This window comes from Uloborus diversus, chromosome 4 (genome assembly GCF_026930045.1).
Source record: "Uloborus diversus isolate 005 chromosome 4, Udiv.v.3.1, whole genome shotgun sequence".
In the NCBI taxonomy this organism is placed as follows: domain Eukaryota; kingdom Metazoa; phylum Arthropoda; class Arachnida; order Araneae; family Uloboridae; genus Uloborus; species Uloborus diversus.
The window spans coordinates 117,516,562-117,543,912 of NC_072734.1; the positions used below are offsets into that span (position 1 = coordinate 117,516,562).

Genomic DNA, 27,351 nt, shown 5'->3' on the forward strand with positions numbered 1-27,351 from the left:
TTGTCTCCAGTGTCTTGAGTAAACATAAACAAATTATTCATTTCTTGAAGGAATAATGGCAGATGAAATAAAAATAAAGGTAATGAACTTATATTCTAGAATGAAACTGCATTCATTGTTTTATTGTACTCTCTCAAATTTTCTATCATTTCATTTGTAGATTGGAATAATAGGAGGGACCGGATTAGATAACCCAGATATCTTAGCCGATAGGCGAGAAATTGAAGTTAAAACTGCCTACGGATCCGTAAGTAAATATCTCCTCGAAATTCTATTTTGAAAGATTTTTTTCTCTCTTGTGATAATATTTTCAATATGTAGCTATACAAAATTTGTACTCAATGTTTTCTTGTGTACTGAAAAATAAAAATACTCTTTAGCCTTTCAGAACATTGATCGGTTTCCTTTGTCAAGACTTCTTGTCTTTGTTTAAGTAGAAACTTATTGAGTAATTTAGTTCTACAGACGAACCTTTAAATTTTTGAGTTGTACAGGGTGCGATAGCAGTATCTCCCACATTGGCTCCTCAGCTTTTCTGACGATAATGATGTTTTTAAAAACGACCTCGTGAATTTATTATATTTTCTTTAATTTTGGTTTAGTACAATTTTTTTCTCCGTGGAAATAACTGAAAGAAGTCTAAAACTGAAAGTAGTTTTTAAGGTCATTAAGTTGCAGTGCAATTCTTATTTTAGTTTCAACTGTTAATAAATTGGGGGGAAAGGTGCACTGTTCATGGAAAACATTTTTAATAACCCCCAAAATTGTTTCAAGAACAAAATTAGCAATTTTCAAAGAGCGAATGTGTTTTTTTCTTTAACATTTCTCAAAAAAGAGCAAGTGTTTGGAACAAATGAAATTTTTTAAAAGGCATGGGCGTCCACATTAAGGATGGGGTGGGGGGGTAAGTAGAGCTTCAAGACCCTCCCCCTTCCCCTTTTAGAAATTAGAACTTCCTTGCTCTTAGTACTTTTTTATTTTTTTGATAAAATATAAAAACATTTCTCCTTTAGCCATTAATGAATAAGATATGAAAAATGTCAAACATTAATAACTCTAATCTGTATTGAAATCTGTTTTCAAAGGGATAACATCCTGCTAAACCATAGGGAAAATATATGAGCCTCCCTTAAAATTTTGTGCATAAAAAGATATGACCTTAAGAAGTGAAATTTTGTGGCCTCTTTTAAGGCACAGAAGTTTGAAGGGGCTGCATTGTGGACACAATTTGCGCCTGAATCAATTCCTGGGTTATCATTCAATTTCAAAGTTGTGCATCTTTGAAAAAACTTGAGTTTATTTTTGTTATTATTTTCATGTTCTTATTGTAGATTGGTCCAAAAGTGGGGGTACCCCCTTATAATATTAGTTATGGGTGGTTATTTGTTTTATACAGTTATCTTAAAGTGTCAAGAGTCTTAAACATCAGTAGAACCCATCCATTCATATCGCAACAAAGCTGAATTCAACTACCTGTTTCCGTATTTGCAGAATATGTATTATGACATGGCTGGCGTTCTACTGATGTTTATGATTTTTAAGAAAGTATTTTATCAAGTTTAAAATAACTTAATTCTTAAACATTTTCTAGCCATCCGATGTTCTCATTGAAGGGAAGATAAAGAATGTTGATTGTGTTCTCTTAGCTAGGTGAGTTATTTTAAGCAGGGGTGTTCCCATAGTGTATAACTCTATACACGCCATATACTCTCAAAAAATTTTAGGCATAAATTGCAGATATGATCGCATAGACATTAAGCTTGTTTAAAAATATACGTAAAAACAGAAGTTTCTTCTAGATAACAGGCCACCTCTCAATATTTTTAGACTTGTGGATAGTAGTATACTCGAAAAATTTTAGCTCCCTATTTCAACTGAAAGAAGGTGATCAACCCTCTCCTCCAAACTTCATACATATGAGGAGAGGTTGGGGTGCTCAAAAATACATTAAACTGGAAAAACAATGCTTCACATTATATTATACACTACAACATTAGAAATTACTGCTGGTCCACTGGTCCCAGACCTGGGTTCGAAAATATCCAATATTTTGATATTGGATATTTGATATATATCCGATATTTTCAATCATCACAAACTAAAGTCTTCAAAATAGTAAACACATCCTCAAATCACTCTTCATTTCATTACATTACTATTACAATATGTAGACTTAAAATTTAGGGTTTTCTCATTATTTATATTTAATATTTCAATTTATATTTGTCAATTTTGAAGAAGTTAATTTACCATAAGCTGTTTTACTCATTTTTCTTCTGTTTGCTACTTTTACAGTTATGTGATTCAGAAATAAAATGTTGCACAGTCAAAAGACTTTTTTTTTTCTGACCAATATTTAATATTTAATTAGCTCTTTTAATATGATTTAAAATTGTTATATTGTTAATAATAAAAATGAATATAAAATAAAATAAGAAATAAATATATTACTTTGCTGTGTTAATAATGTATTAATACATCTTAAAACTATAGTGCAAAACCTTTTTGGTTATTTTTAATAATAAATGAACAATATTTCTATGATTATTGAAAACACCTTAGTTGAAAAAATAAATATCCAGAATATCATGATATTTTCAAAATAAATATCAGATATACAGTTGGCCCTCTATTTAACGACGGCTTTTTACGGTCCCAGATGGTCCATTGTAGTGTTAAAAGCATTCTATTTAAGGATGGCTTTTTGTGGTCCCTTGAAAGTCATTAAACAGAGAGTCAACTGTAGGGAGAGGTGGAATACGTTGAACCACAGGTCTCAATTATTTTAATTTTAATACTATTAATATTTTGTTTTATGCCCAACTGATAGCACCTATGGTCTTACAGATCCTATAATGAAATCACATGGTACAGTTATATTGAACGAATTTTATTCCAGAAAGTTATTTCAGAAGTCCTAATTAATTTTCAGAAAACTGCAACAATTTTTTTTTTAATGGTTTTCATCAAGATTGTGGGAAAAAATTGAACTTCTTTCTTAAAGTAAATTTCTTTAGTTCAATATAATTGACAATTTTTTCATTTTTGGTCGAAAAAAAAAAATTACGACATCACTTTTTCAGACCAAGAAGGTGGGGTAGGTTGATCCACTCTTTGTGGGGCATGTTGGACACAACCAATCTACCCCACATAATTTAAAAACCTTTTTTTTGCTCTTTAATCTCAATAATTATAACAATATTCTATGATTTTTCTTTTGATTTAAAAAAAATAAAAGTGTACTAATGGTGAATGCTTATTGCTGTTTTTAAATACAGATGATTTATCAAACAATCAATTTAATATGTTGTATTGATCTTAAAACTTAATATTTTTTACTCTACACACAACAGAGAATAAGGTAGTTACAAAGTTTAATATATTTATCTCTAAAATTATAACAAATGTTGTTTGAGTTATGCAGTCCATCGTGCCCCACCAGGCAAACCAACGTACCCCGCCCGTGGGGCATGTTGGTCCACTTCACGAGATTCTGTTAAAAAATGAATATAAAAAAAGTTTATCAATTCAACACCTCCAAAAAAATCTGTGTGGTTGAAAAGTGTTTAGTGAAACTTATTTTTTGAAAATTGAACTGATCATTAAATTTTTTGATGAGATAAAAAATAAGTAAAAAAGCGGACCAATGTGCCCCACCTTCCCTTATATTGTGATATATATCGGTGAACCCTGTCTCAGACAAGTGAAACTTGCCTTGCACCACCATAAAAAATAATCAGGAGTCTATGGAGCCACCAACCCCTGGCTATTTCTGATCACAATCAGCTAGAAAAAATTCAAAAGCATTAATCTATCTGAGGTTTGGCTATTCATTATGCCTGAAACTAAGAAAAAATAGTCAAATTAAATCTCAAATTTTTGTTAGTTGATTTTAATCGTTGCTTAATGAAATTGGTTTTTAAACTGTACACTTCACTGTTTAAACTACCAGATTTAAATGTTTTTTTTTTTTTTGCTGAACAAAAAAAATTTAAATTTTTGAAACGTTAAAGTATAATAAAAAATCTGCATCAGTAGAAGAATGTTATGCTCTTTGCTTTTTTGTTTTGCGTTATTAGTTTACCATTTTGAGCTTAATTCACACTACAGTAATTTTGCACTTTCAAGTATCCATACTTATGTGTGTATTAATAGCCACAATTTAGTATTTTACTTAATGTTAAATAAAATGGTTGAAAATGAAAGTTATATTTAACTCACTAAATGTAATCATAAAATGAAAATAATTTTAGGTGCAAACATATTACTGTTAATTTAAAACGGACCAGTGATGTTGCTTGCTGACCAGTACATTTTCATGTTGACTGGTCCAAAGGACCAGTAGGAATTTTTACTGATTTCTAATCCTGCACTAGTAATATAATTATTTACAAAAACCAGCTGTGGAAATCAAATGTTTCTAAACTTGTGGCATTTTCTATTCTACTGCTAATGTTAAATTAAGGGATCATTGAGCACTCTCTTAAAATTTGAGTAAGAAGCTAAAATCTTTACAGCATAATACTATTACCAAGTCTAAAAAAATTTGGGGTTCAACTTGGACTGGAGTTTAGCTGAAAAAAAGTTTTTTTGAAGAACCTTAATACAGACATTGTGCATAATGGATTACTGGGAGTATATCCTCAGAAAAATTGATTTAAATATCACTGGTTTTAAATCTGTCTCATTTTGTTAGAACATTAAACTTCAGATCTCATAAATTTATTTATTTATTTTTGCCATAATAGTTGACAAGGAAAACGTGGGAGTTAAGTTTCATAGTCAAGCTTGCTTAAAATTTTTCCTCTCAAGAAAGAGACTTGCTGTTGCAAATATGATAATCAGCTCTGATAATCAGAAAAAGAGGGACGCATTGAAAGATAATAAAAGAGGGGATCAGAGGTTGCCATAAAACTAATAAACCATAAAATCTGGTAGCAGTGCTCTCTTAAAAATTGTTTTGGGTAAATACTATGCACAATGTTCTGTGTTGGTACAACTCTGTTATTTGCTCTTGTACAGCGAGTTGGTTCGTAATAGAACCCCTTTGGAGGACAGGCCCAACCTATCCGACATTTTGGTTTGAAGACAGCTTTTGAGCCAGCCTTGTTTCAAGTATTTGGAAATATGTTCTTATAGTCGTTATATATATAGTTGCGATGTCATAAAATAATTGATGAAAAGTTGAGTAAAAGGTCCGTTTAGGTAAATCTAGCATTAATCTTTTTTTCGCAAATTAAATAATAGTTCATCTGGAGATGTTTCCTGTAATGGACCCTATTTTTATATTTTACTTGGTTTTAAACGTGAATTAAGTATATCTTCCCCATTAAGACAGTAAAATAATCAAAATATTTTAAACCAACACATCTATAGCTTAGCAACCAGTTTTCTGCAACGTGGTTACTGTATACATAATAATGTTTTCAGGCAAACAAATTTGGAACCAAAATTTCTGATGAGTCAGCTCCCCTTCTTAGCGGCCTTAGTTTATAGCATGGTGGCATATCTGGGGGAGAAAAGTGGAGTAATATCCCCATCCTTCCTTCAAAATTCCGAAAATTTCTTTTTTTGATCATAGAAAAAGACTAAAACTAATCATAACCTTCTCCCAAATTAAACCATATTCTTCGCTGAGTTTTTTTTCCTGTCTATGCATGCATCTTAACGTATTAGCACTCCACGAGCGTACTTCCTGCATGAAATTGTGCCAAGCATTTTATTTGGTAGCAAAATGACCTTATTTGCCAAGTTGGGAGAGCTAAAAAGAAAACTAATTTCTCTCCAACAAATCACCTGACCAACGACAATGTTATTGAATGCTCAATTTAAATCTATCCCCCCCCCCCAAAAAAAAAAAACTTCTTTAACTACCAATGTATAAAGCCAGGGGTCTGTCCAGAATTTTTCACAGGGTCCGTTTTTTGTGAAAAATTAAAATAATTTTGTGAAAAATGAATTAATTTTGTGAAAAATCAAATTATTTCGCAAAAAAAAAAAATGCTAAAACGAAATTTTAGAATTTAGAGATGGCACAAACTGCATCAATTAAACTTGAAGTTAAGTGTTTTCCTCTTCTATGTCGAGAATATCATTCTGGAGTGTTTTTTATATCGTTCTGGACATTTAGTGAGGGGGGGGGGCATCGCTCTCTTAAGTATCAACATTTATCTACCATTCTACATTATGTTAAATTATACTAGAAACATTTCTGTACAGTATTTAAAATATTTGTAACAAAAAAAATAAATAAATAAAATTAAATTCAGACAAGGGTCAGCATTTTTAACTTTTTGACCCAAGACACTCTTAAAAAGCACAGAATTTCGTTAAAAACTTATAAATTCCGTTATTTTTACAAAAATAAAAAGATATTTTAATTGTTTACCTCTTGACAAAGTGTAATAAACATCAAAAATTCCAAAAATTGGAATCCCATAGCAGATGCAAAGAGATCGCAATTCTTAAAGTGAAGGCATCAAAAGTATAAAAACGGCTTGTAAAAGAAATATTTTTGATAAAATTATTTTAAAATTGCAGTTTAGAGTCCTATCATAAACATTTCATTAATATCTGTGGACATAGTTGAAGCAAAAAATAAAAAAAATAAAAAATAAACCATCTATATCTATCCTCATAAAAGATATTGGAATTTTGCTTTAAAAACTTGAAATGAGAGTTCTAACAAAAATAAAAAGACTTTTCATTTATTTGCATCCTAATAAAGTGAAGTTAGTTTGAAAAAAGAACAAAATATAATTCTCATATCGGATGTTAAAAGATTGCGTTTTTCAAAGGGTAGATATCTAAAGAACAAAAAAAAAAGGTAATTAAAAGAGTTTATTTAAAGTTGTTAATCATCCTTGTTAGCATCAAAAAATCAAAACTCATATAATTTTCTCCCAAAATAACGGTTAAACATCGCACCATCGCACCGCACCTTAAAAACGCAAATATTGACAAGCTGGTAAAATGATGAGAATTTTTTCTAATCAATTCATTATAAAGGTTCAACGCCAGACTCTAAGTGGTGATAATTTTGAAGTTGGTAACCCTATCTGAAGCGATCCATATTTTTCCCCCCACCCTTACTATCCCTTTGCAGTTTTAAGTTCATTTTGCAGGCATATATTATTATTGTTTATTAAATCATGAGCGGTTAGAAAAGTGCTTACCAACCAACGCCTTTTCAGAAAAGCTTACAACAACACCGCTGCTAATTAGCTGTGATAAAACAAACAACAAGCATTATATTTATTCGGCAGTAGCAATTATTTATTGGTTGCAGGAGTGCGTTTTTTTTTTTTCTTTTGCAAAATTAGGCGATTTTGTATAAGCTGATCCCTCTAATTTGACTTCAGAAAAGGTTCCAAAAATTATCGGTTTATGCACAGAAATATGCATTATTTTGCTTTCACATTTGCTCTTTCAATAAACAATTTGTGAAAGATCCGATCTTGTTTATCAGAATTTTGTGAAGGGTCCGTTTTGGTTGATCGAGATCTTGTGAAAGGTCCGTTTTGGTTGATTGGAATTTTGTGAAGGGTCCGTTAACGGACCCAAATATCCTCTGGCCAGACCCCTGAAAGCAAATGAAAGAGCTTAATAAAGTATGAAACTTTACATGTAAAGAAGAATAAATTTGTTCAGGTTCCTACATCAAGATGGCTTTTATTATACTGTTTAGTTAAGTGTGTTAGAAAATCTTTTTTGTATCGGCTTTGGTTCAAAAGGAAGAACAGGGTGGCAACAGATCAGGGAAAACTAAGAAAATTTTATTACTCAGGGAAATTCGAAAAAATCCAGAAAAATTGATAAGTGAAGAAAAAAAAATTTTTTTTTACTTTGCAAAATTAAGTACCCTAATTTCCTACGCATTTTCCGCGAATTATCTGTTTAGAAAAAAGTAAAATGAATGAGATGCGATTATACATTGTCGCATATTTGATTCCCCCCCCCCTCAAAGTCAAATTATTGCATCTCAACTAATTAACCACAGGATAAACTTCCAAAGTTTGCTTCTGTGTCTGTAAAGTTGTTTATTTTACGTAGCTTGAATTTTTCTTCCACGCATTCCATGCTACGTAAAATAAACAACCTTACATTTTACATACAAAATAAACAACCTATCATTAATGCATTAGCTCCCTTGTCTTTACTCATTGTCTTGAGGTACTTACCGTACTGTAATCACGATTTCAAGAAAAAAAAATCTTTGTTTTTTAAATTAATACTGATAAAAGCTTAAAAAAAAAGCTTCTTCGCATTTTTAATTTCATTGCTAAAATTAAACTTTGACTGAAAAACAACTTTGTATTTTGCTGTCGTACTATTCGCTATCAGATTATTTCTTAACAGTTAAAATATTTGACTTTAAACCTTTTTGAATAAATCAATAAATGATTCAATAAATCAATTAATTACATATAAGTACTACTCTTCATGCAATTCAGTTGATGATAATGTTGTGCAACTTAAGTACAGCATGTGCAAAAAGTATCTTGAATCATATTCTGTAATGTATTAAACTTCTCTTTCAGACATGGAAGGAAGCATACAATCATGCCAACAAATGTCAATTATAGGGCAAACATTTTTGCATTAAAAGAGCAAGGTTGTACTCATGTTATAGTAACAAATGCTTGTGGCTCTCTTAAAGAAGAAATTAAGCCTGGAGATATTATATTTCCAGATCAGTTTATTGACAGGTAAATTATTTTAATTTCTTGGAATTTTTTGTATAAAATCATGTACTCTTTTTGGTATTTTCCAATAATTCCATAATATTTTTTTTCCCTATAGTTAAAGAATGCAAATTAAAGTCGATTCTTTCATGATGCCAAAGTACTTGAGTTGTTTTCTCTGAGTCATTAATTGTTTAATTTAAGTAGTTCATTCAAGTTTTTAAAAAAAAACTTTAATAAATTGCATTATGAACTTCTAGAACTTTTCACTGAAATTTATTCTGTGATAAAATAGAAGAGATAAGGTATCCACTATAATATTAAAATCTGTTCGCGTCCGTCTGTCTCATGGGTGCAAGACCTTCCGTCTCAGGACGGATTTCCGTCTTGGACAAAATTTCCGAGACGGAGGTCGGGACGGAAATAAATTCGCTGACTTTCTTTAAGTTTTTACTTAAAAAAGAAAATTTGAGTGTTTGAAAAATATGCTTTAATATATTACTGGACCGTTCATAACCACGAATTTACATCGACATTCTCTTGGTTTTCCGCCATGGGCTTGTTTTGTTTGCAACGTGCTTTTGGAGGAGTGACTTTTCGACTCGCGCCGTTTGTCTTTTTTTAGGTATAGCTGTGTTATTTCAAACTCACTGCATTGCAGACCGAGGAGTTGCTCGCTATTCTTCCTGATTTTTCGAAAATAATCGGCTCTAATTGAAAACTTAGCCTTTTCTTATGCTATTTTCGATCATCTTTTCGTTTTTTTTTTCATTTGCCCGTGATTTTTTTTTTGCAAACTTTACACGCATTTATGAAAGCTATGTGCACTCTTAAAATGTCTTAAGAGTTGAATCTGAACCACCGAATGAGAGTGATTGCTGACTAGATGAAATGTTTTCGCCACAGCAAAGGGCATCCGCATACCAGGTAAAACGGAAACTCAGGGATTTTTTTTACTTTAATGAAATTGGGAATTTTGGAAATAATCGAGGAAAAATTTCAAGCTGGTTGGAAACACCGATGGGCAACCGTTCCTGCATTTTTGACAAAGACTTGAGGAATCACTAAATTCCAATGTCATTGAATCTAATACTCCCTAGAATAGAAATATGGGGAGGGGGAGAGAAAGGAAAGGAGAAAAATAAAGGCAGCACGAGTTTGTGAAAAAAGCGCTGCTCTTGCAAAGAGGGTAAGTCCGCAAATTGACCCACGATACTGAGGTCTTAAAACGTTTATATTTTGGACAATCTGAGAGGGGGGGGGGGGGTACTCAAGGACTCCAGCATAAAATATCGAAAATGAATTGAAAACCATTTTTGAAGCTCGGAGTGGTTCGATATTTCTCCTCTGCAAAACTCTTAAAAAGTCAAAAAGTTTTAGGCTCTCTTTAATGATGTAAAAGTGGGGAGGGGGAAGTTTAAAAAGGAAAACTAATTTAGGCAATTTTTGGTGAATTTATGATATAAGGTTTTGGTGTTCTAGCATGAAAATGTTTTGTAGCTGATGTATTAAAACTATTTGAGGCTATACTTAAATGACTTAAGTGAAAGGGCATTTGGGACCCTCTCCCGGAAAGTGTTTGTAATTGAAGTCTTAGAAATTTTAGGCTGTCTTTGGCAATGTCAAGAGGGAGGGAGGGGGCTCTCTTTGGGCGAAATTCCGAAACTGGAGTCTTAAAAGCGCAACTTTAGACCGTCTTTGGGTTCGGGGTTCCTCTTCCCCAAAAAATATTCAAAGCTGAAGTATTCGAAACTCAGCTTTAGGTAATCTTAGGAAGACTGAAGAAGAGGGAATTGGAAGCCTTTATCTCAATAAATTTATAATTTAAATTCTTAAATCTTCGGTGATGAAAAGTGGAAACCGCAAATTGAAGTCAAATTTAGTGAACTTAGGGGAAGGAGTTCGGGAGGGGGGGGTCTCTGTCCTCGAAAATTTCTCCATGCTGAAGTATTGAAATGTTATTTTGGCTATTTTTGAGTAAGTTAAGAGTTAGGGAATTCATGGGCCTTTCTCGAAACATTTTCGAAATTGAGATCTTAAAACTCTGGGTTGTCTATGGCGATGTGTGGAGGGGAGTTGCTTTCTCAATACAAAAATAAATCCTAAACAAAAACTTACACTGCATTTAGTAAACACAATGGAAGGGGGAGGGGGGGTATTCTGCACCCCAGCCCGAAATATTTCCATTTCTGAAATTTTTAGAGCTTTGTTTTGGGCTATGTTTGGATGACTTAAGGGGAAGGGTGTTGGAAGATTCTTTCAAAAAGTTTCCGAAATCAAAGTATTAAAACTTTTTAGGCGGTCATAAGTCATGTTTATAGGTAAAGGGGGTACTATTCCTACAAAAAAAATAGGAACTGAAGCCTTAAAAATTGAAATTTAGGACATTTGTAATGAACTCAGAGCGAAAATATTTTGATGCTGAAATATTTAAAGCGCCACTTTAGGCTCTATTTGAGTGCTTAAGAGGGATGCGATTTGGGGACCCTGCCTGGGGTTAGGATTCAGTTCCCCTATTACTTTTTTTTAATTAATGAATATTGGAAAGGGTATCTTGTTCAAAAAATATATCTACTTCACTGAAGCTTTTTTTTATTGCTAATTTCACCACCTGCTATCTTATAAAAGAATTCTTTTTCAAATGAAGATTGTGGGGGGAATGGTGCCAGTTCATTATCATTAGTCGCCCATACCCTTCCCACATCTTTCCTTCTTTTGTGCTTTGTTGGCGCTACCTTGGGTAGACTTTCCGATCAGAACTGATTTATGTTGCAAAAGTGAAAATCTTATGTCCTAAGCGATTTTATTGCTACAATAAAAATGTTTACGATCGATAAAAAACTAATGGTGCGGAGCTGCGAATGCTTTTACCCCTAACATTATCCAACATCGTCTAAAATTGCGTTTTTTGAACTTCAATTTCGAAATATTGCCGAAGGAGGGTTCCTGAACTCCATCCCTTCAATAGTGCATTCAAAAGGGAGTATTAACGTTATGAAAGATGGAGTACAATTTCGTTTTTAAAGCTACAATTTCGGGGAGAGCCCAGAGCGCCTCCCCCCCCTCTTTCCCAAATATTTTTTGAAGGTTGCCCAATTTTGTGATGTTCGGACTATCAGTTTGAAATAATTCATATAAGAGTCCCTGAATCCCTCCTTTCCCGAAACTTTATCAAAATGGCCTACCATAGCGTTTTTTGGACTCAAATTTGGAAAAATGTCTGGGGGAGAGCCCCCAGACCCCCCCCCCTTATTGCCGGATATTAGGTTTTTTGGAATTATGATGCCAAAACGCTTAAATATTGCAATTTAAAGGATTAAATTTTAAATCAAACACAGATTCCAAAACTGGCATTATTAAAATCTACAACATTTATACACAAATTTTTCCTTAAGCCCGCATGCGGGCGGGGGAGGGGGGGCTGAAAATATTTTCCATCTTGAACACATCACCATACTTGCACCCATGGTCTGTCTGTCTGAAGATCGATCTTCTCGAGAACAGCTGCGAATCAAGAGTCAAACGAGATACCGATCAATTCGAAGTTTTCCAAAGAAAACAATAGGACCAATCTCGTAATTGTACGAGTTTAATTAGCGGAGATATTAATTTAAATGTTAATTAACCTAACATTATTCAGGAATTCTTATTTCTTTCCTGTTGCCAATTTGCATATGAATGAGCAAGTAAAATTCTAATAATTGTTTTAAAATAGATTTTTTTGGCTGCTTTCCAAATCTTAAAATACCGTTTCCATCTAGAATTTCATTTTAAATAAGTTTAAAATTGGTTGCTCTATTCGGACAAAGTTTTATTTTATCGTCTGTCCTTTTTTTTATTTTTTACATTCAACGTTCTTAACTCTTTTCATCATATGAAAGTTGTTTCTTTAGCTATGTTTATTGATTGTAGTGTAAGTTTATCATTCACCGGCCTCATATTTTGGTACATTTAGGATGTGCAACTAATTACGTTTATTTTGTTGGACTTTTTCCGTTACATGGGTGAGTTTTCGAATTGTAATAACTCTCTTTTTCCTTCCTGTTTCTATTTTTTAATTACAGTTTGTATCGTTAAAAGCAGGGGCGGCAAATAGGGGGGTCAAGAGGTGGCGGTCGCACACCTAAATTTTTTGAGCAGAATGATAGAAAATGGGTGACTTCAATTTATGTAAGTTGGAAATCAATGTTCATTAAAGAAAATCTCGCTGGTTTTCAGCAACTATTTGATGAAAGTCGAAACATTCTCAGACTAGAAAAAGTGTTTTTCGTTACTTGGATGATGACTTAGAAATTCATGAAGAATTTTCGGCTTTTTCAGAACATAGAAAACTGATAAAGAACCATGGTTAATTTTAACTAAAAAAGACATTGCCTCATATAGGCTAAATATTTCACGCTTGTGTGCCCAGTGTAACAATGGTATGTCCAATATGAGAGGCTCGTGAAAAGTGATGTGGCAGCATGGTTTTCACAAGAAAATTCCTTGATATTTTACATTCACTTTTACGCTCATTTTTTAAGTGTACATTTATTTAATGAGTGTTCATCGCTTTCTTCTGCTAGAAACACGTTTCAGTTGCTCAATACATTATAATGCATAGAAACTTTTTAAAAATGCATGTGATTATTGAATAAAAAAGACATATCAACCAAATATCTTTTATGGGGCTCTATAATCATGCAATCTCGGAGTGACACAAGATAATCTTCAGCAGTTGAAACGATAAAAACATTTCTCTATAACTTCAAAGCAGTGATTTGACGACTGGAAGCATTATTGCGAAACGATTTTTTCAATTGTGAAAAAGCTCATGCCTTTTAGCATGTATGACTTCGTTTGAATTTTTATTCAATTTGTTTGCATCGGGAAAAGGTTTTTGAAAAATGCTAACTCTATCAAAATCTATATCTTCAATCCGCTACTCGACTATAACAGTCTACAATTGATCTGTGCACCATACTACCACAGTTCAATCTACAAGTGAAACTGAAAATAGATTTTTTATAGCTGTATATTTCAATCAATTGTGAAATTTTTCAAAAAAATTCTTCCTCCAAACCAATTTTAAAGAGGCGCAAAAAAAAAAAAAAAAAAAAATCCACATGATTATGTGAAGTCAAACATTGATTTTTGAATATTTTGTATGAAGTATTAGATTCAGTTTCGAATGAAATTAACACAAGATTTGATGATAATTACTTTTCTGTATGGTTGGCTGGGATTATGGTTATTTGGATTGGATTTTGAAAATGAAAAATAAAATGTTTCAACTGTGAGTAAAATTTTTAGCATGAGGCAAGAAAAATTACAAGCAATATACCAACAGAATGGTTTTCACATCCAGAGATTGCAGTTTCGTCTTTGTTATGGACTCATAAGTCTGGAATAGTGAATAACAGAGCTGGAAGCAGATGATATCTCATTGAAGCTGAGAGCACCGACATGACTAGATTATTCAATGATGAAAAGTTTAAGCCTCTCACAGTTTGAAGTAGCCTGGGTTGATTTTGAAGAGCAAGTTATAAAAAGTGTTTTCATACATAATAATACTTTTCATACATAACTTTATATTTCATAGTAATTTTCATGCATAACTTTATGTTACTTCAATTTTTTTTAAAACTATTACAATCAGCTCTGCTAGCAGAGAAATATTTTTTTATGTCTCGTGAGGTTAGACAAATATTTTCAAAGCACAAAGGGGGATAAAAAAATACCTTTTCCATTTAGCTAAACTGGCAAAACAGCACAACATTGGACACTGATAGATTAGTAACACGATACCCTGCTCTTCCGAATTCCAAAAATCATGCATTATAACTTTTCCAAAAGGTATAAAAACTTTAGTAGCGAGATGTTTTGTAAGTTAACTTTTTAGTCAATGAATCAAAATTTTAATTGTTTCTAAACACTAGTTTTATTTATATTAAACCGATTTTATGACCATTTCTTGTTAGCTAATGTGTGTTTAGTTTCGCTTTGGGGTTATACATATTTTAGAAACTCGACCCCCCAAATGAAATGCTGAAATGCCGTCCCTGGTTAAAAGAACATGTTAAATTAAGATTGTTTGGATTTCTTTAAGTGAAACAGAGTTGAACAAAAAAGATTGTTTTTAAGGATTTTAACTAAAGCTAAATTGGAATCTGATGACTTGGTATTAAATTAATGCTTATTGGTATTTATTTAGTCTTAATGCTTTAGTTTCACATAATCAACCAAAAAGTGTGTCATTTCTCATTTAATGTAAAAAGTTGATTGTAATTGTACATAAATATTTCAGATATAGTCTATCAGATGTAATTCATTTTAACGTGAGCACAGACACAGATTGATAGTTGATAATGAATATATTTTCATCTTTTGAGCTAATTGAAAATACTCATAACTTGTATCATTGATAACTATGATTAATGTTAAAGAGATCTTTTCCAAAAATATGCTCTACTGGTGTTTTGCTTACCTTGCATTACGCGTATTTATTTACTCCCTAGCGCTTTAGAAACTGACGTCAGAGTTAATACAAAAACATCAATTCGACATATCTCTCATTTTTTAACTAGCTTGTGCAACGCCGGGCACGCAGCTAGTAATACTATATTTTTCGTATGCAAAATTTTATGTGAAAAAAACTAGGTTTGTCAGGTTTAAGACGAGTGCCCATTCATCCAGTTAATGGAACAGTTAATTTGCGATATTCTTCAAAGCTGTGCAGACATTGCTATGCAATGAATTTGATGGCACTGTAGCTTTGATGAGAATAAAGTGCAGATTACTTGGCAAAGAAGGTGCCAAAAGTCATTCAAACCTCTAGCAATAGAGTTCGTTTCTATTATGCCAATACAATGATTAAAAAGATACTACAGAGAACATTTATGGTTGAAATTCAACAAGAAAAATAAAACAAAAAGTATGGATTAATAAATTTTTTTATATACCAAAATGAATGCCAGATAGAGCTATGGTCTAGTTATGACGACTGAAGAAAGGAAATGGACCCATTCGTTTGGCATGCTGCTGTACACTCAACTCTCTACCCATGTAGAGCAGATATTGGGAGGATAGACAAAACATGTGTGATTTATGTAGACTATTACTAGCAAACTTGTGTTTCTATTGTTTCTGGTTATTTCTTCTTCTTCTCTGTTTCTTATTTTATTTGCAGTTGTCTTGATATCCACTATTGTTAATATTTTTAAAAATATATAATTATTTGAAGTATAAACATTTTTCTGTTTCAGATATAAAAATTAACTTTATAACATGATCAGATTTCTTATTTATTGAATGAACATTTTATATAAATCTATAGAAAGTTATAGAAAGTAAATATAAATTTGCAATGCTACGAGTAATAAATTATAGAAATGTAAATACTTTCGTATGTTTGCTATGAGGAGTAAACTAGCTTTTGCTGAACTTAAAATAATATGTTTGTTCATGAATGAAATTAACTTATTTTCAGGACGACAAAACGGCACAGTACGTTCTATGATGGACAGGATACTTCCTTGAAAGGTGTTTGCCACATACCCATGGATACACCTTTCTGTCCAGTCACTAGAAAAGTGAGCATAATTGTTGTACTTTCCTTCCATCTCAACCATTAGTTTTTTCAAACCTAAGCATTAGCTAGTGGGAAACTGAGTTAGAGTATCCCAACCCATGCATGTAGTTGGAAAAAAATGTTTGGGATAACTTACCTTGGGGCTTGAGGGGATGCACCAGAAAAGAAGGTGGTTTGAAACCAATTTACATTACACATAGCAAGCCTCTTCATAGTACATCCTGGGTAACGCAAAATCTGCTACAGCTTTGCCACTTCTCCAGTGTTCTTTGATTATGTCTTAGTGGTTTTAGTTCTATTGTTGAAAAGTATTGGAGATCATGTGTACTAATGGCATGAGTGCTATTTTTGGTGTGTGGCATTTGAAAAAAAAAAAGGATTATACTTGCATTATTTATTCAATGAAAAACCAAACATTTCGGAGAATGGTGTGTTCCTGACCCCCCCCCCCCCCCTATATTTCTGCATGCTGTCATTTTATTTATATTGGAGCAAAACACTAGGTCTTCTATTATTTGGTAGATTTTTCAGCTTTCTACTCAATTTGCTACCATTCTACATTTTGGCCCCAATGTACACCAAATTTTTCATCTCAAACGAAAATAGTAACTTCTTTTCAAAATCAAGATAATTCATCAATTTATCTTAACGTTTTTTGAATGCTAAGTGTAATAGTTTATGAAATATAAATTTTTAAAACCAGGATATTCTTTTATGCTAACCCTGTACTTTCTTTGTTGAGATATTTTGTTAGCAATTTTAATGGAAAAAAGCTGGAATATTTCTCAGAACTAATTAACCAGCCCAGATGTAATTGCTACTCATTCTAATGAAGACTGTAATGGGGATTGTGGGAAACTTCCATTTCAAGTATTTTGAAACCCATCTAATATTTGAATTAGAAATAATCCTAGTATTTTTATCTCAAGAATTTGACCTTTGTTGTTAACACTTTTTCATTTTTAGGTCTTAATTGATGTTACTGAGAAATTAGATATTCATCACCACAAGGCTGGTACAATTGTCGTCATAGAAGGGCCACGCTTTTCCACCAAAGCAGAAAGTCATCTGTATCGAGCATGGAATTGTGATATCATTGGAATGACAACGGTACCTGAAGTTAGTATCTTTTTTCTCCCCAAGAGCAAATTCTTCAATGTTATTCCTGGATTTCTTTTACATCTTTTTTAAAAAAGGAATATGCATTTTTATTGTATGCATATGTTTTACCTAATGTGTCAAATTTTAAATAGTTAAAATATCGAAATGTAACTCTTCATTTAGTCTTTTTTTGAGTATTTTTCCTTCATTAATCATCATTGGAGAAAAAAAAAAAAGGATGCTTGATCATTATTATAGCACTTTCTCTTTTTAGCTACTGTCCACAATAAAATACATTGATTTAAAAAATAAATAAATAAAATAAAATAAATGGACATAAACAAATGAGTCGATTTTCAGGGTTTTTTTTTTTTTTCATTTTTGTTTAGCAAAAAAAGCATACATTTAAATCATCTGAACAATTTTTTGTTGTGAGATAAATATTAATTTAAAAAATAAATAAATTAATTTCAAGCACAGTAAAAAACATAAAATTTCTTTTATTTGCGTTATGTGTTGTCACTTAAATATTTTTTCTCCATGGCTGTAATTATGCATTAAACTTAAAAAAGTTTTTAAACCTACCTGCTATTCAAGAAAAAATAGCTCATGGCAACCCCTAATAACTGAAATAAAATATGTATTTTATTCCTTGGGGTGAAGAAGATAAATTTTATTTTGTTAATTTAAAATGACAGTACATAATATTTAATTTTTATAGTTTCGCTATCTCTAACATTGATATCTTTATCAATGCATATTTCAACTGCTCTTATCTCATTTCATCATCTCTATTCAGTGCATATTTACATAAGCTATGAGCATGCTTATGTAACTAAGAGCTAGTTACATGAAATTCAGTTACATGTTAGTTTTAATATAAACATTTCAGAAGACTGATCTGGGAGCCTTTTAAAAATCAGCAGCATTTAAAAAATAGTTTCAGAACTCTTTGAGAAATAAATGTAATTTTCCCATTAACATTTGAGGAAGAAAGTTTTTTAAGAAGTAAAATCCTACACACATTTAATTGAAATGAAAATATATATATATATATATAGATGCACTAATATTTACATTTAAATCACTGAAGAAATGTTATTCACAATTTAGATGCATTTCTTAAAAGCAGGGCTGGCAAAGTTTTGGACACTATTGTAAATACCATGGTTTTTACAGTCCTGTCCAAAACTACATTTTTAGAGAAACTGAATTTTGTAAGAAAATATCAAAAACAGAACAAACTGTCAAAGTTATGTTTCATATTGAATATTTATTCAATGAAAATTCAAGTATAAATGTATATGTAACTTATTTAAATAGCTGATTCTAATCTAGTTTAGGGCTCGACCGATGGCATTTTTCGGCCGATGGGCCGATGCCGATTGTTCAAATATGGCCGATGGCCGATTGTTTTCCTCCAAACTGCCGATGGCCAATGCTTTTGGCCGATGGCAAAAAAAAAAAAAATCTAACAGAATTAAATTGATAAGATTGTCAGGGATTTAAAGGATCATTGATTCATTTCACTTTACATCCTTTCTACGAATAAGGAATTGTAATCCCCCCCAAAAAAAAATCAGATTTTGACCTAAATTTTTATTTTACAATCATCCAATTTAAACTTCACAAGTTTTTTTCGGCGCATATGTACATGCATATATACCTAAGAACATATAGATGACCGAAATATCCATTTTGAACGCTTCTTTAGCTAATTATCGCAAATTCTCTTGTGATGTCTTCATGCGCGTAAACTTACGTCACTCAAAAACGTTATGAAATAGTAAGTTGAAAAGTTGTATAAAAATTTACCGTGAATAGTTCACATTACTGAAGTACATCTATCTACAAAATAGTCACCTTGAACGACTATGCACTTCTGCCAACGTTCGTACAACTTTTAGAAGGACTCCTGGGAGACATTTATCACAACCTCCTGTAAGGCCTCTTGCGCTGCTGCTTTAACTTCATCGTAGGGAAGAAGGCAATTTTCATGTTGAGGATGCACGGTTCTATTGGTCTGATATGACAAACAAATAACATAACGTTTCGTTGGACTTAGCTCCGTGTGACTTTTACCTGTTCCCAGCAAAAAAAAAAATTGTATGGACGCTGCTTTCTTCCGTCAGGAAGAAGATAAAGCTGCATCACAGAAGGTAGTGAAAAATGGCTTCCAGGAGTGTTTCCAAAAGTTATATGAACACTGGCAAACGTACATAGTCCCTCAAGATGACCATTTGAAGGTGGGTGTGCTTCAGTGATGTGAACTATTCCGGGTAAGGTTTTTTACAGCTTGTTTCCCGAACTTTTGGATTGTACTACGTACAATCTGTATAGGGTGTAGTTATGCTTCTCCTTTTTTGACTGCTGTATGATGGAAGACAAAGAACAACAGCCAAAAAAAAGGGAGAAAATCAAAGAGACTGTTAAATAACTAATTTATTTTATAAATTGAACAAATAACTAAGATTTCTGTAATATTGTAATAATGTATGGATTTAGGTAAACTAAACATAGTTAAAAAACATTAAATTATGTTGTTTAATCATTCAAAAAAAATTAAGAATAATACTATGAAACCGTCAACAAATTACACAATTAAAGTGGAAAAATTGCACATAGACATTTTTTAGTCATCAAATTAAACAAAAAAGGGAACAGATAAATTAAAATATTAAATCATATTAGGAATATTTTTATACTTATTTTAAATTTATGAACATAAAAGTTTGCATTTTTCATAAAATGTATAGCAGTGACATAAATTTTGTGGAAAAAAGAAATAGCCACGAAAAGCGTGAGGTTCTTAAAACGCAGCTACAATAAACAAACTCAATATTTACACCAAGTTAATAACTGAATACATATACTACATGATCTGATGTTTGTACACGTAATATTGAACAATTTGATTGTTTAATCTTTTATGAAGCTCTACAAACAAGTTCAAATTAAAGTTTTCAATTTAACAATAATTTTCTGAAATTTTTAAAAAATTGCATGACAGAAGATCCTTGAAACTTTTTTATATCAAATTATTAAACATATGATGAAAACAAAAATAACTTATTCATTGATTTTACATAAATACATAAAAATAGTTACTTACAGCTAGCAGAAAAAAAAATTGATCGCTACTAATGATGCAAAAAAGATGGCGCATTACAAAATATAGGTGAAACAAGTATAAGAAATACACAACATGACATTTCGTGACCAAATAAATAATCGCTAGATATTTAAGAAATGCTTGAAACGACGAGGGTGGGTTAGGGGGGGTTACCCTCTGATTATGGAGTAACTCACAATGTTAAACTTCGGCCCCAACTTTGACTTATTTTTTTTACTACAGAACCGCTACCACCAACGCCTCGAAAGAGTTTCTGAATCTACTTCAGCACTTTTGAAGAAAAAATTCATAAGTCCCTTTGTTTTCCAAATTATGTCACCATTCAAAGTGTCTTTAATCAATTTCTTACATTAATGCTCTAAATTCTTCCTAAACAATAGATAAAGCTTGAAAAAAAAAAACTCTAATTTTATGAATGGTGTTAGTTTTAAACAACTCAGAAGTAAAACTAGAGTTTAATTTCAGAAATTGAGGGAGTGGGAGGAGGGCATGCAAGTGTTCTCGGATATACAAAAAAAAATCGTAAAAAATAGAATTCAAAATAATCATAAACATTGAGCAGAAAACCCCTTTTAAAACTTTCACCCGAGTTTGTTTTGACGTGCAGTGGCGGATTTAAAATATAGCCAATGTTGCTATTGCGGGAGAGGCCCCATAACCATAGGAGCACCGTAGGAATTACAAAAATGCTTATGATAAATGTTTTACAGCTTCTGTGATAGAGAAATAAGGACCCAAAATGTATTTCGACGGTCCTCAAAATTGTAGCTCCGCCGAAGCGATACAGAAAAGACTGCATTTACTGTGGTTCATATTACAAATATCGAAAAATGAAAAATTACCTTCGGTTCAACGGGAATCTAACAAAATGAAACCAAACCTTTTTCGCCATCTCATATTTGTTTCCATGGTCTCCAATTCTGCAATATATCACCAAATGATCGTCAGTCTGAGACGCTATATTAGTTTTCGCATTGAAATAAGTAACTAATAGCCACAAAAAATCAGTTAATAGGCTTTTTAGAACACCCGATCAAAAACAAAAAGGGAAGTGCACAACTGGGGAACGTGCGCACATCCCACATGCGAAAATTTAGCCTTCTACAGCTTACCATTTCTCAGTTATGACTTATGAGAGATATATAGTACATCCAGCCGCAAGAAAAAAACGCAATAATTAACTTGTTTGGTACCTGAATGCAGTATTAAAAACTCTTTTAGGGGTGACTAAAATAGAAATTCATACTGAAATTTAAGTAAACAATTTTGTTTGAAAACCATAACTCCCTTTACTTTGCATTAAAAAGTAAAACAACATATGTCCTTTTTTTTTTTTCAAAAACATCGGCCAATTGCATCGGCTTTTCGATGTTTTTAAGGCCAATGGGTCGAAGTTTCCTGCAAGTTAGCATCGGCCGCCGATGCCGATGGCTTCATTGTTGAACCATTGGCGCCGATGCATCGGTCGAGTCCTAATCTAGTTACATATAAGTTGAAATCTTCATTAAAAATTTCAAAAGAATTTTTGTTAAAACATCATGTAAAACTTTTGCAAAAACCATTAAAAAATGAAACTTTTTTTGCACCTAAATATTACATATTTAGTAACATTCCTTTGAGTTACAAATAGAGCTGAAATTAGTTGTATTGGTAGTGTTCTAAGTTTATTTCATAACTCAACCAACTATTACAAGAGAAAGTTTTTATTGAATAGGACTTATTGACAATTTTTAAAGTAAAATAGTTTTGAAATGAACATTTCAGAGCAAAATATTATCAAATACTCATTAATTAAAACTTATTAATACTTACATTTATGCATTTCAAATATTGCAGTAAATTCAAATTGATTAGATTAGACCCCTTTAGCTTTAGCATACTTTTGGACACTTTTACACAGTTTTGAAAGGAAAAACCAGGGCTGTAGAGTCAGAGTCAGACTGATTTTGGAGTACACTCTCCTTTCATTTTTTAAAAAACTGACTACCAATTGGTTCAATTATATGTGTCCATCCCCCTAAATATTGTGAAAACCCTCCCAAAATCAAGAGCCCCCCCCCCAAAAAAAAGGGAAAAATACCTCTCAAAACAATCCTCCCTAAAAATTTTAATGGCACGGTCTGCGTCATGACCCCTCTCCAACCCCCCCCCCCCCACACACACACAGATAATCACCCCTGCTCAGGCATGAGGAAAAATCTTGAAGAAGTTAATCTTAAATTGAACTTCATGTCTATTGTCATAAATCGTAATATCACATTATGAAGCCAATTGATATATTAATATCCAAAAAGTTAAAGGGTTTGAGATTGAAACTGAGCTTGTTGAGTGTTTTTGTGTGTATATATGTAGGCGCACAGAACTTTGATGAATGCTGATTTATAAAGCTTAACATTTATTGAACGCGATCCTGCCACATGGAAGGTTAAATAACACATTTGGGAGATCTCTATGACCTCCAAAAAGAATTACATTTTTGGAAATTTTTTGTTGACAATTCGGCTGACTTGGAGACAGAATTGCAATTTACTAATGGCCTGAACATCGCTTTTAATGTGATGTACGCATGTGTGCATACCCATATTTTATCATTCAGCAAAATTTGGAGTTCCATTTTAAAGAATTTCCCCCTCTCAGAAATTTAAATTCTGAGCACACCTGAGCATATTGATATAAAATATTTTTTAAATAAATCCTTTTACTGATTTTGTATTTTAGAATTTAGAAGAATTGTGTTTGATTTGATATTTGTTTTCATAAATTTACTTCAGGTAGTTTTAGCAAAGGAATTGGGTCTGTGTTATGCAACCATTGCTATGGCAACTGATTATGACTGTTGGCGATGTGATGAACAAACAGTAAGTGTTCAATTTCATTTACAGTAAAACCTCGTTAAGTCGTCACCCAAGGGACCAAAAATTTTTGACCACTTATGCGGAGTGACTACTTATGTGGAGTGGGAAATAAAGGAAGAAAAAAAAGGCCTTACAAATATTCATGAATAGCAGTAGAATTCTGTGAGAAAAACAATAACTTATGTAATCAATGTCTGTAAATTAGTGGAAACACTAAAAAAGGGGGAAAATACTAATGATAGTTACTTTGTTTTATTTTCTCTTACTAATACATTACTAAAGAACAACTTATTCTAATGTAGTTACGGTACATTAATACAATCTTTCAATGTTGACTCATGAAGTTGTTGCTTACGGAAAAGAACTCTTCTAACATATGTCAAGCTTTAAATTCTGTTTGTAGTTCCTTGAACGGATGTTAAATACTGACTAACTTTCTCCAGGTACTAGATTTTGTATGCCTTGCTGGAAGGAGTTAGATTCATATTCTCGGCACTCGTCAGAGTCACAGCAAGAAGTATGCTTTGAACGACCAGAACGGAGGATCGAGATTTCAAGGAAAAATGAATATCAAACAGCCTTTAAACTGAGTCCGACACTATTTTCTAAGATCTGATAAGGAAAAGGAATTTTAGAAAACAACTTTTTGAGTGACTAGTTAACCATGTAAAATTAAATTTGGTGACATGGCACTTATGTGGAATTTTGAATTCATGTTTTAGTAGAAACTGAATTCTTGTTGCATTTTAAACAGTAAAATAGGAAATGGATCAGCATTTTCCGTTTTAATTCTTGCATCCTCTCAAACATGTCAAAGTGTATACTCAATACATATTACATTAAAAAGTAACAAAAAACATGCCCACATGTTTGGAAATGCATTGATTTTTCAAAGCCGGGGGAGGGGCAAATTCCCCTTCAACTGACTCCTTCCCCCCCTAAATGTCGGGCCTGCCTAAGATCCTACTGCATTTTTTTTACCCCCTTCTGTTTTTTGAACAAAATGTATTTTTATTCATAATTATGGTTAGAGGAATATGTTTCTACTGGGTTACTTGTCAAAATGTGGCCAGAAGTAGGGGGAATATGCAGTGCCGTCTTGGAATCTTTCGTTTCCAAAGAACTTTTGCGACAAAATAAGACAGCATCTTCCAAAATGAGCTTGCAATATGTTTCTTGATTAATTTTTGTTAACTTGTTTTTGATTAACAAAAACAAGTGTTCTCCCACTGTCACATATCCCATCACAAATTCTTACAGATTGGTCATTGACGCCGTTCAACAATGCAAGAATGTTTTAGAGACAAGTTTGTGTGCTAAACCTCATAAAACTTTGGCATCCCTAAAAAAATCCTTATGCAAGGAATGGGATAAAATATCAGTGAGTTGTGGCCCATAGCCGAAAGTTTTGTGACACACGTTTAAAGCTTCATATTAAGGCTGGTGGTAGCCAGTTTTGACAAAATAAGGTATTCGTATCAGTTTGGTTGCAATATTTTTATTAGTATTAAAATAAATGATGTATCATGAGTGTGCAAGTTATTTCTTGTCACCCTGTACATGCTAAGTTGTTCATGTTATGATTGCATCTGTTGATTGAGTTCTATATTAGAGTGATAATAAAAATTGTTTCTATAGGTCTGTGTGGATGATGTTATGGCAATCATGAAACAAAATGCACATAAGGCAACTCAGATCTTATTGGATGCTATTCCTGCTATAGCAGCGAAAGATTGGTCTAAAGTTCTTGAGAAACATAAGGTATTTTTTTTAGTAAGAAATTACTAAACAAGAAATAGTTAGAAATTAATCTATATTAATAAAGCAGAGAGTATATGTGTGTATATATATATATTAGGGTAGAGCGAATAAAATTTAAAAAAAATGCGAGTTCCTATAGCGTGGAAAAGTTATGCTTGGTGAAAACTTAAAAAATATAAACCTTTTGTTAAAATCAGATAATATCTTCCAATTGCACAATGAGTTGGAAAATTCGTTTTTTTTTTTTTTTTGGATTTTTTAAAAAAAATGTGTGAATGTTTTTTATTTCCTTTTACAAAAAAGAAAGTATTGTATTCGCGAAAAAAATTTCACTCAAAAACCTACCTTAATTTCCATTTTGCTCACCCCTGAATGAATGTTGAATTTTTTTTTCGACTCGACCACATGTGGATAAGTGCCTAAGAACGTATAGACACACGAAATAACCATTTTGACGATTCCCGAGTTAATTGCAACAAGTTTTCTCATGACGTCTGTATTGTACGTATGTATGTATGTGCGTATGTATGTCGCATAACTCAAGAACGGTAAGTCCTAGAAGGTTGAAATTTGGTATGTAAGACTCGTAGTGGGGTCTAGTTGTGCACCTCCCCTTTTGGTTGCATTCAGGTGTTTCTAAAGGGGTCTTTTGCCCCTTTTTTGGGGGGAAATCATTGTTAATTTTGATGTAAACTCAAGTGGTGTTATAATTCTCCGGACACTTGGTGATATATCGCCAATCTTTTGGTCGCCAAGTTTTGTCGCCAACTTGGTGACAAATTTGGCAAATTTTTTTTTTTAAATCTGATTTTAATTTAGCCCCTGTTGGTGATATTTAGAGAGTAAACTATTGAATCACATTAAACGTGCCAATAATGAGAAAATGACATTAAATTGGAGTGAAAGTAAATCATGTGATGCACACATCAGCTCGTTTTTAATGCTCCAAGACAGAAAAATTGTAATTTGTGAAGCCTTGAGAAATTAAAAAGAAATATTGAAAGCGAATAATACCTACTAATTCGGGAACAAGTCTTAAAAATCGAAAAAATTAAGAGTTTCAGCTTTTCTTTGTTATTTAAAAAAATGGTTTATTTTTTACCCCGTTTTTTTTTCTTTTAATTTCAATAATATAAGAAAATCCCTTTTAAAAAGCACTATATTACGCATAAACATTAATTTATTTTTTTATTTAAAAGGTATCTTCTATGCAGAAGTCCCATTCTTCACAATAATTAGCCATTTTCAGATAGTAGAAGATTATAAAATATTTAGCAAAATTTCTACCATCCAGTACACAAGTCTTATTATTTTACATGTGACATGTTGAATCTAATTGATCAGATTTTTTGGAAAACTCTGACATAAGAGATCTATATTTCAATGTTGCTCTTATGTAGCCATCTCTTGATTTTAATCCGCAAAATTTAAGTGAAGTTGCATATCTTCTCCAAACTCTGGATCAATCAAAGACATAGTGAATTGAATAGCATTGTTTCATGTCTAAATGAACAAAAAATTTCACTAGACGATTAAGACATCATAGGTTTTGAATTATAATGGTACAAAAATTTATACCAGGTGGAAAAGTTTCTGAAGTCTTTTTAAGAAGAGAAATTACTGACTTAATTTTTAAAGAATCTATTTTTTTTTTTTATTTTAATTTCACAAAAATCATGATTTTTTACATGTTGCCGACCAATTTTTATTCTTCAACTAATTTTAGTATTCAACTTATTTTCCACTTTTTTGTTCTTAGAGATCTTTAGAATACATGAAGCCTCTTTTTGCTTTCTTGTTAAAAGACTAAAAAGCCTGACATTTATGTCGAAACTTTTCGTATGATAGGTATTTTGATGCTTTTCTTTTATTCTTTTACAGACAGCTTCAAAATCTGCTGTTATGATTTAAAGGGCATCCCAACTTGCTTAGAGCTTACCTTATGTTTTTTATCAGCTGTATCCCTTGCATTCACTTTTGTTAAAAATATTTTACATTGTACTTTTATTTTCTTTTTCAATTTTAATGTGATTTTTAATGTTTGTGCCAAATTTTATTTCAATTTGTTGAAGTACTATTCTTATGAACTGTTGAACAAGTTTCAAAATGGAATTTCACAGACCTTTTGATTGCTGTTGTACAGCTCTTTCATTTATTATTTCTCGCGAATCAACTATTTATATCAATCTTTCCGTGTTTTTCCAATTTTTAAGTTTTATTTTTGTCATGAAATTGAAATGTTATTTT

General features: G+C 32.0%; 1 protein-coding gene across 1 annotated transcript; it reads left to right on the top strand.

Annotated features, from left to right (window-relative positions):
• LOC129220292 (S-methyl-5'-thioadenosine phosphorylase-like) lies at positions 1–27,054 on the top strand. Its single transcript, XM_054854688.1, has 9 exons — positions 1–79; positions 161–247; positions 1,592–1,650; positions 8,541–8,708; positions 16,153–16,255; positions 17,221–17,373; positions 23,260–23,346; positions 24,982–25,104; positions 26,986–27,054. The coding sequence occupies exons 1-9, from the start codon at positions 56–58 to the stop codon at positions 27,013–27,015; spliced, it is 834 nt and encodes a 277-aa protein (XP_054710663.1). The 5' UTR covers positions 1–55; the 3' UTR covers positions 27,016–27,054.
• Positions 27,055–27,351: the final 297 nt, after the last annotated feature.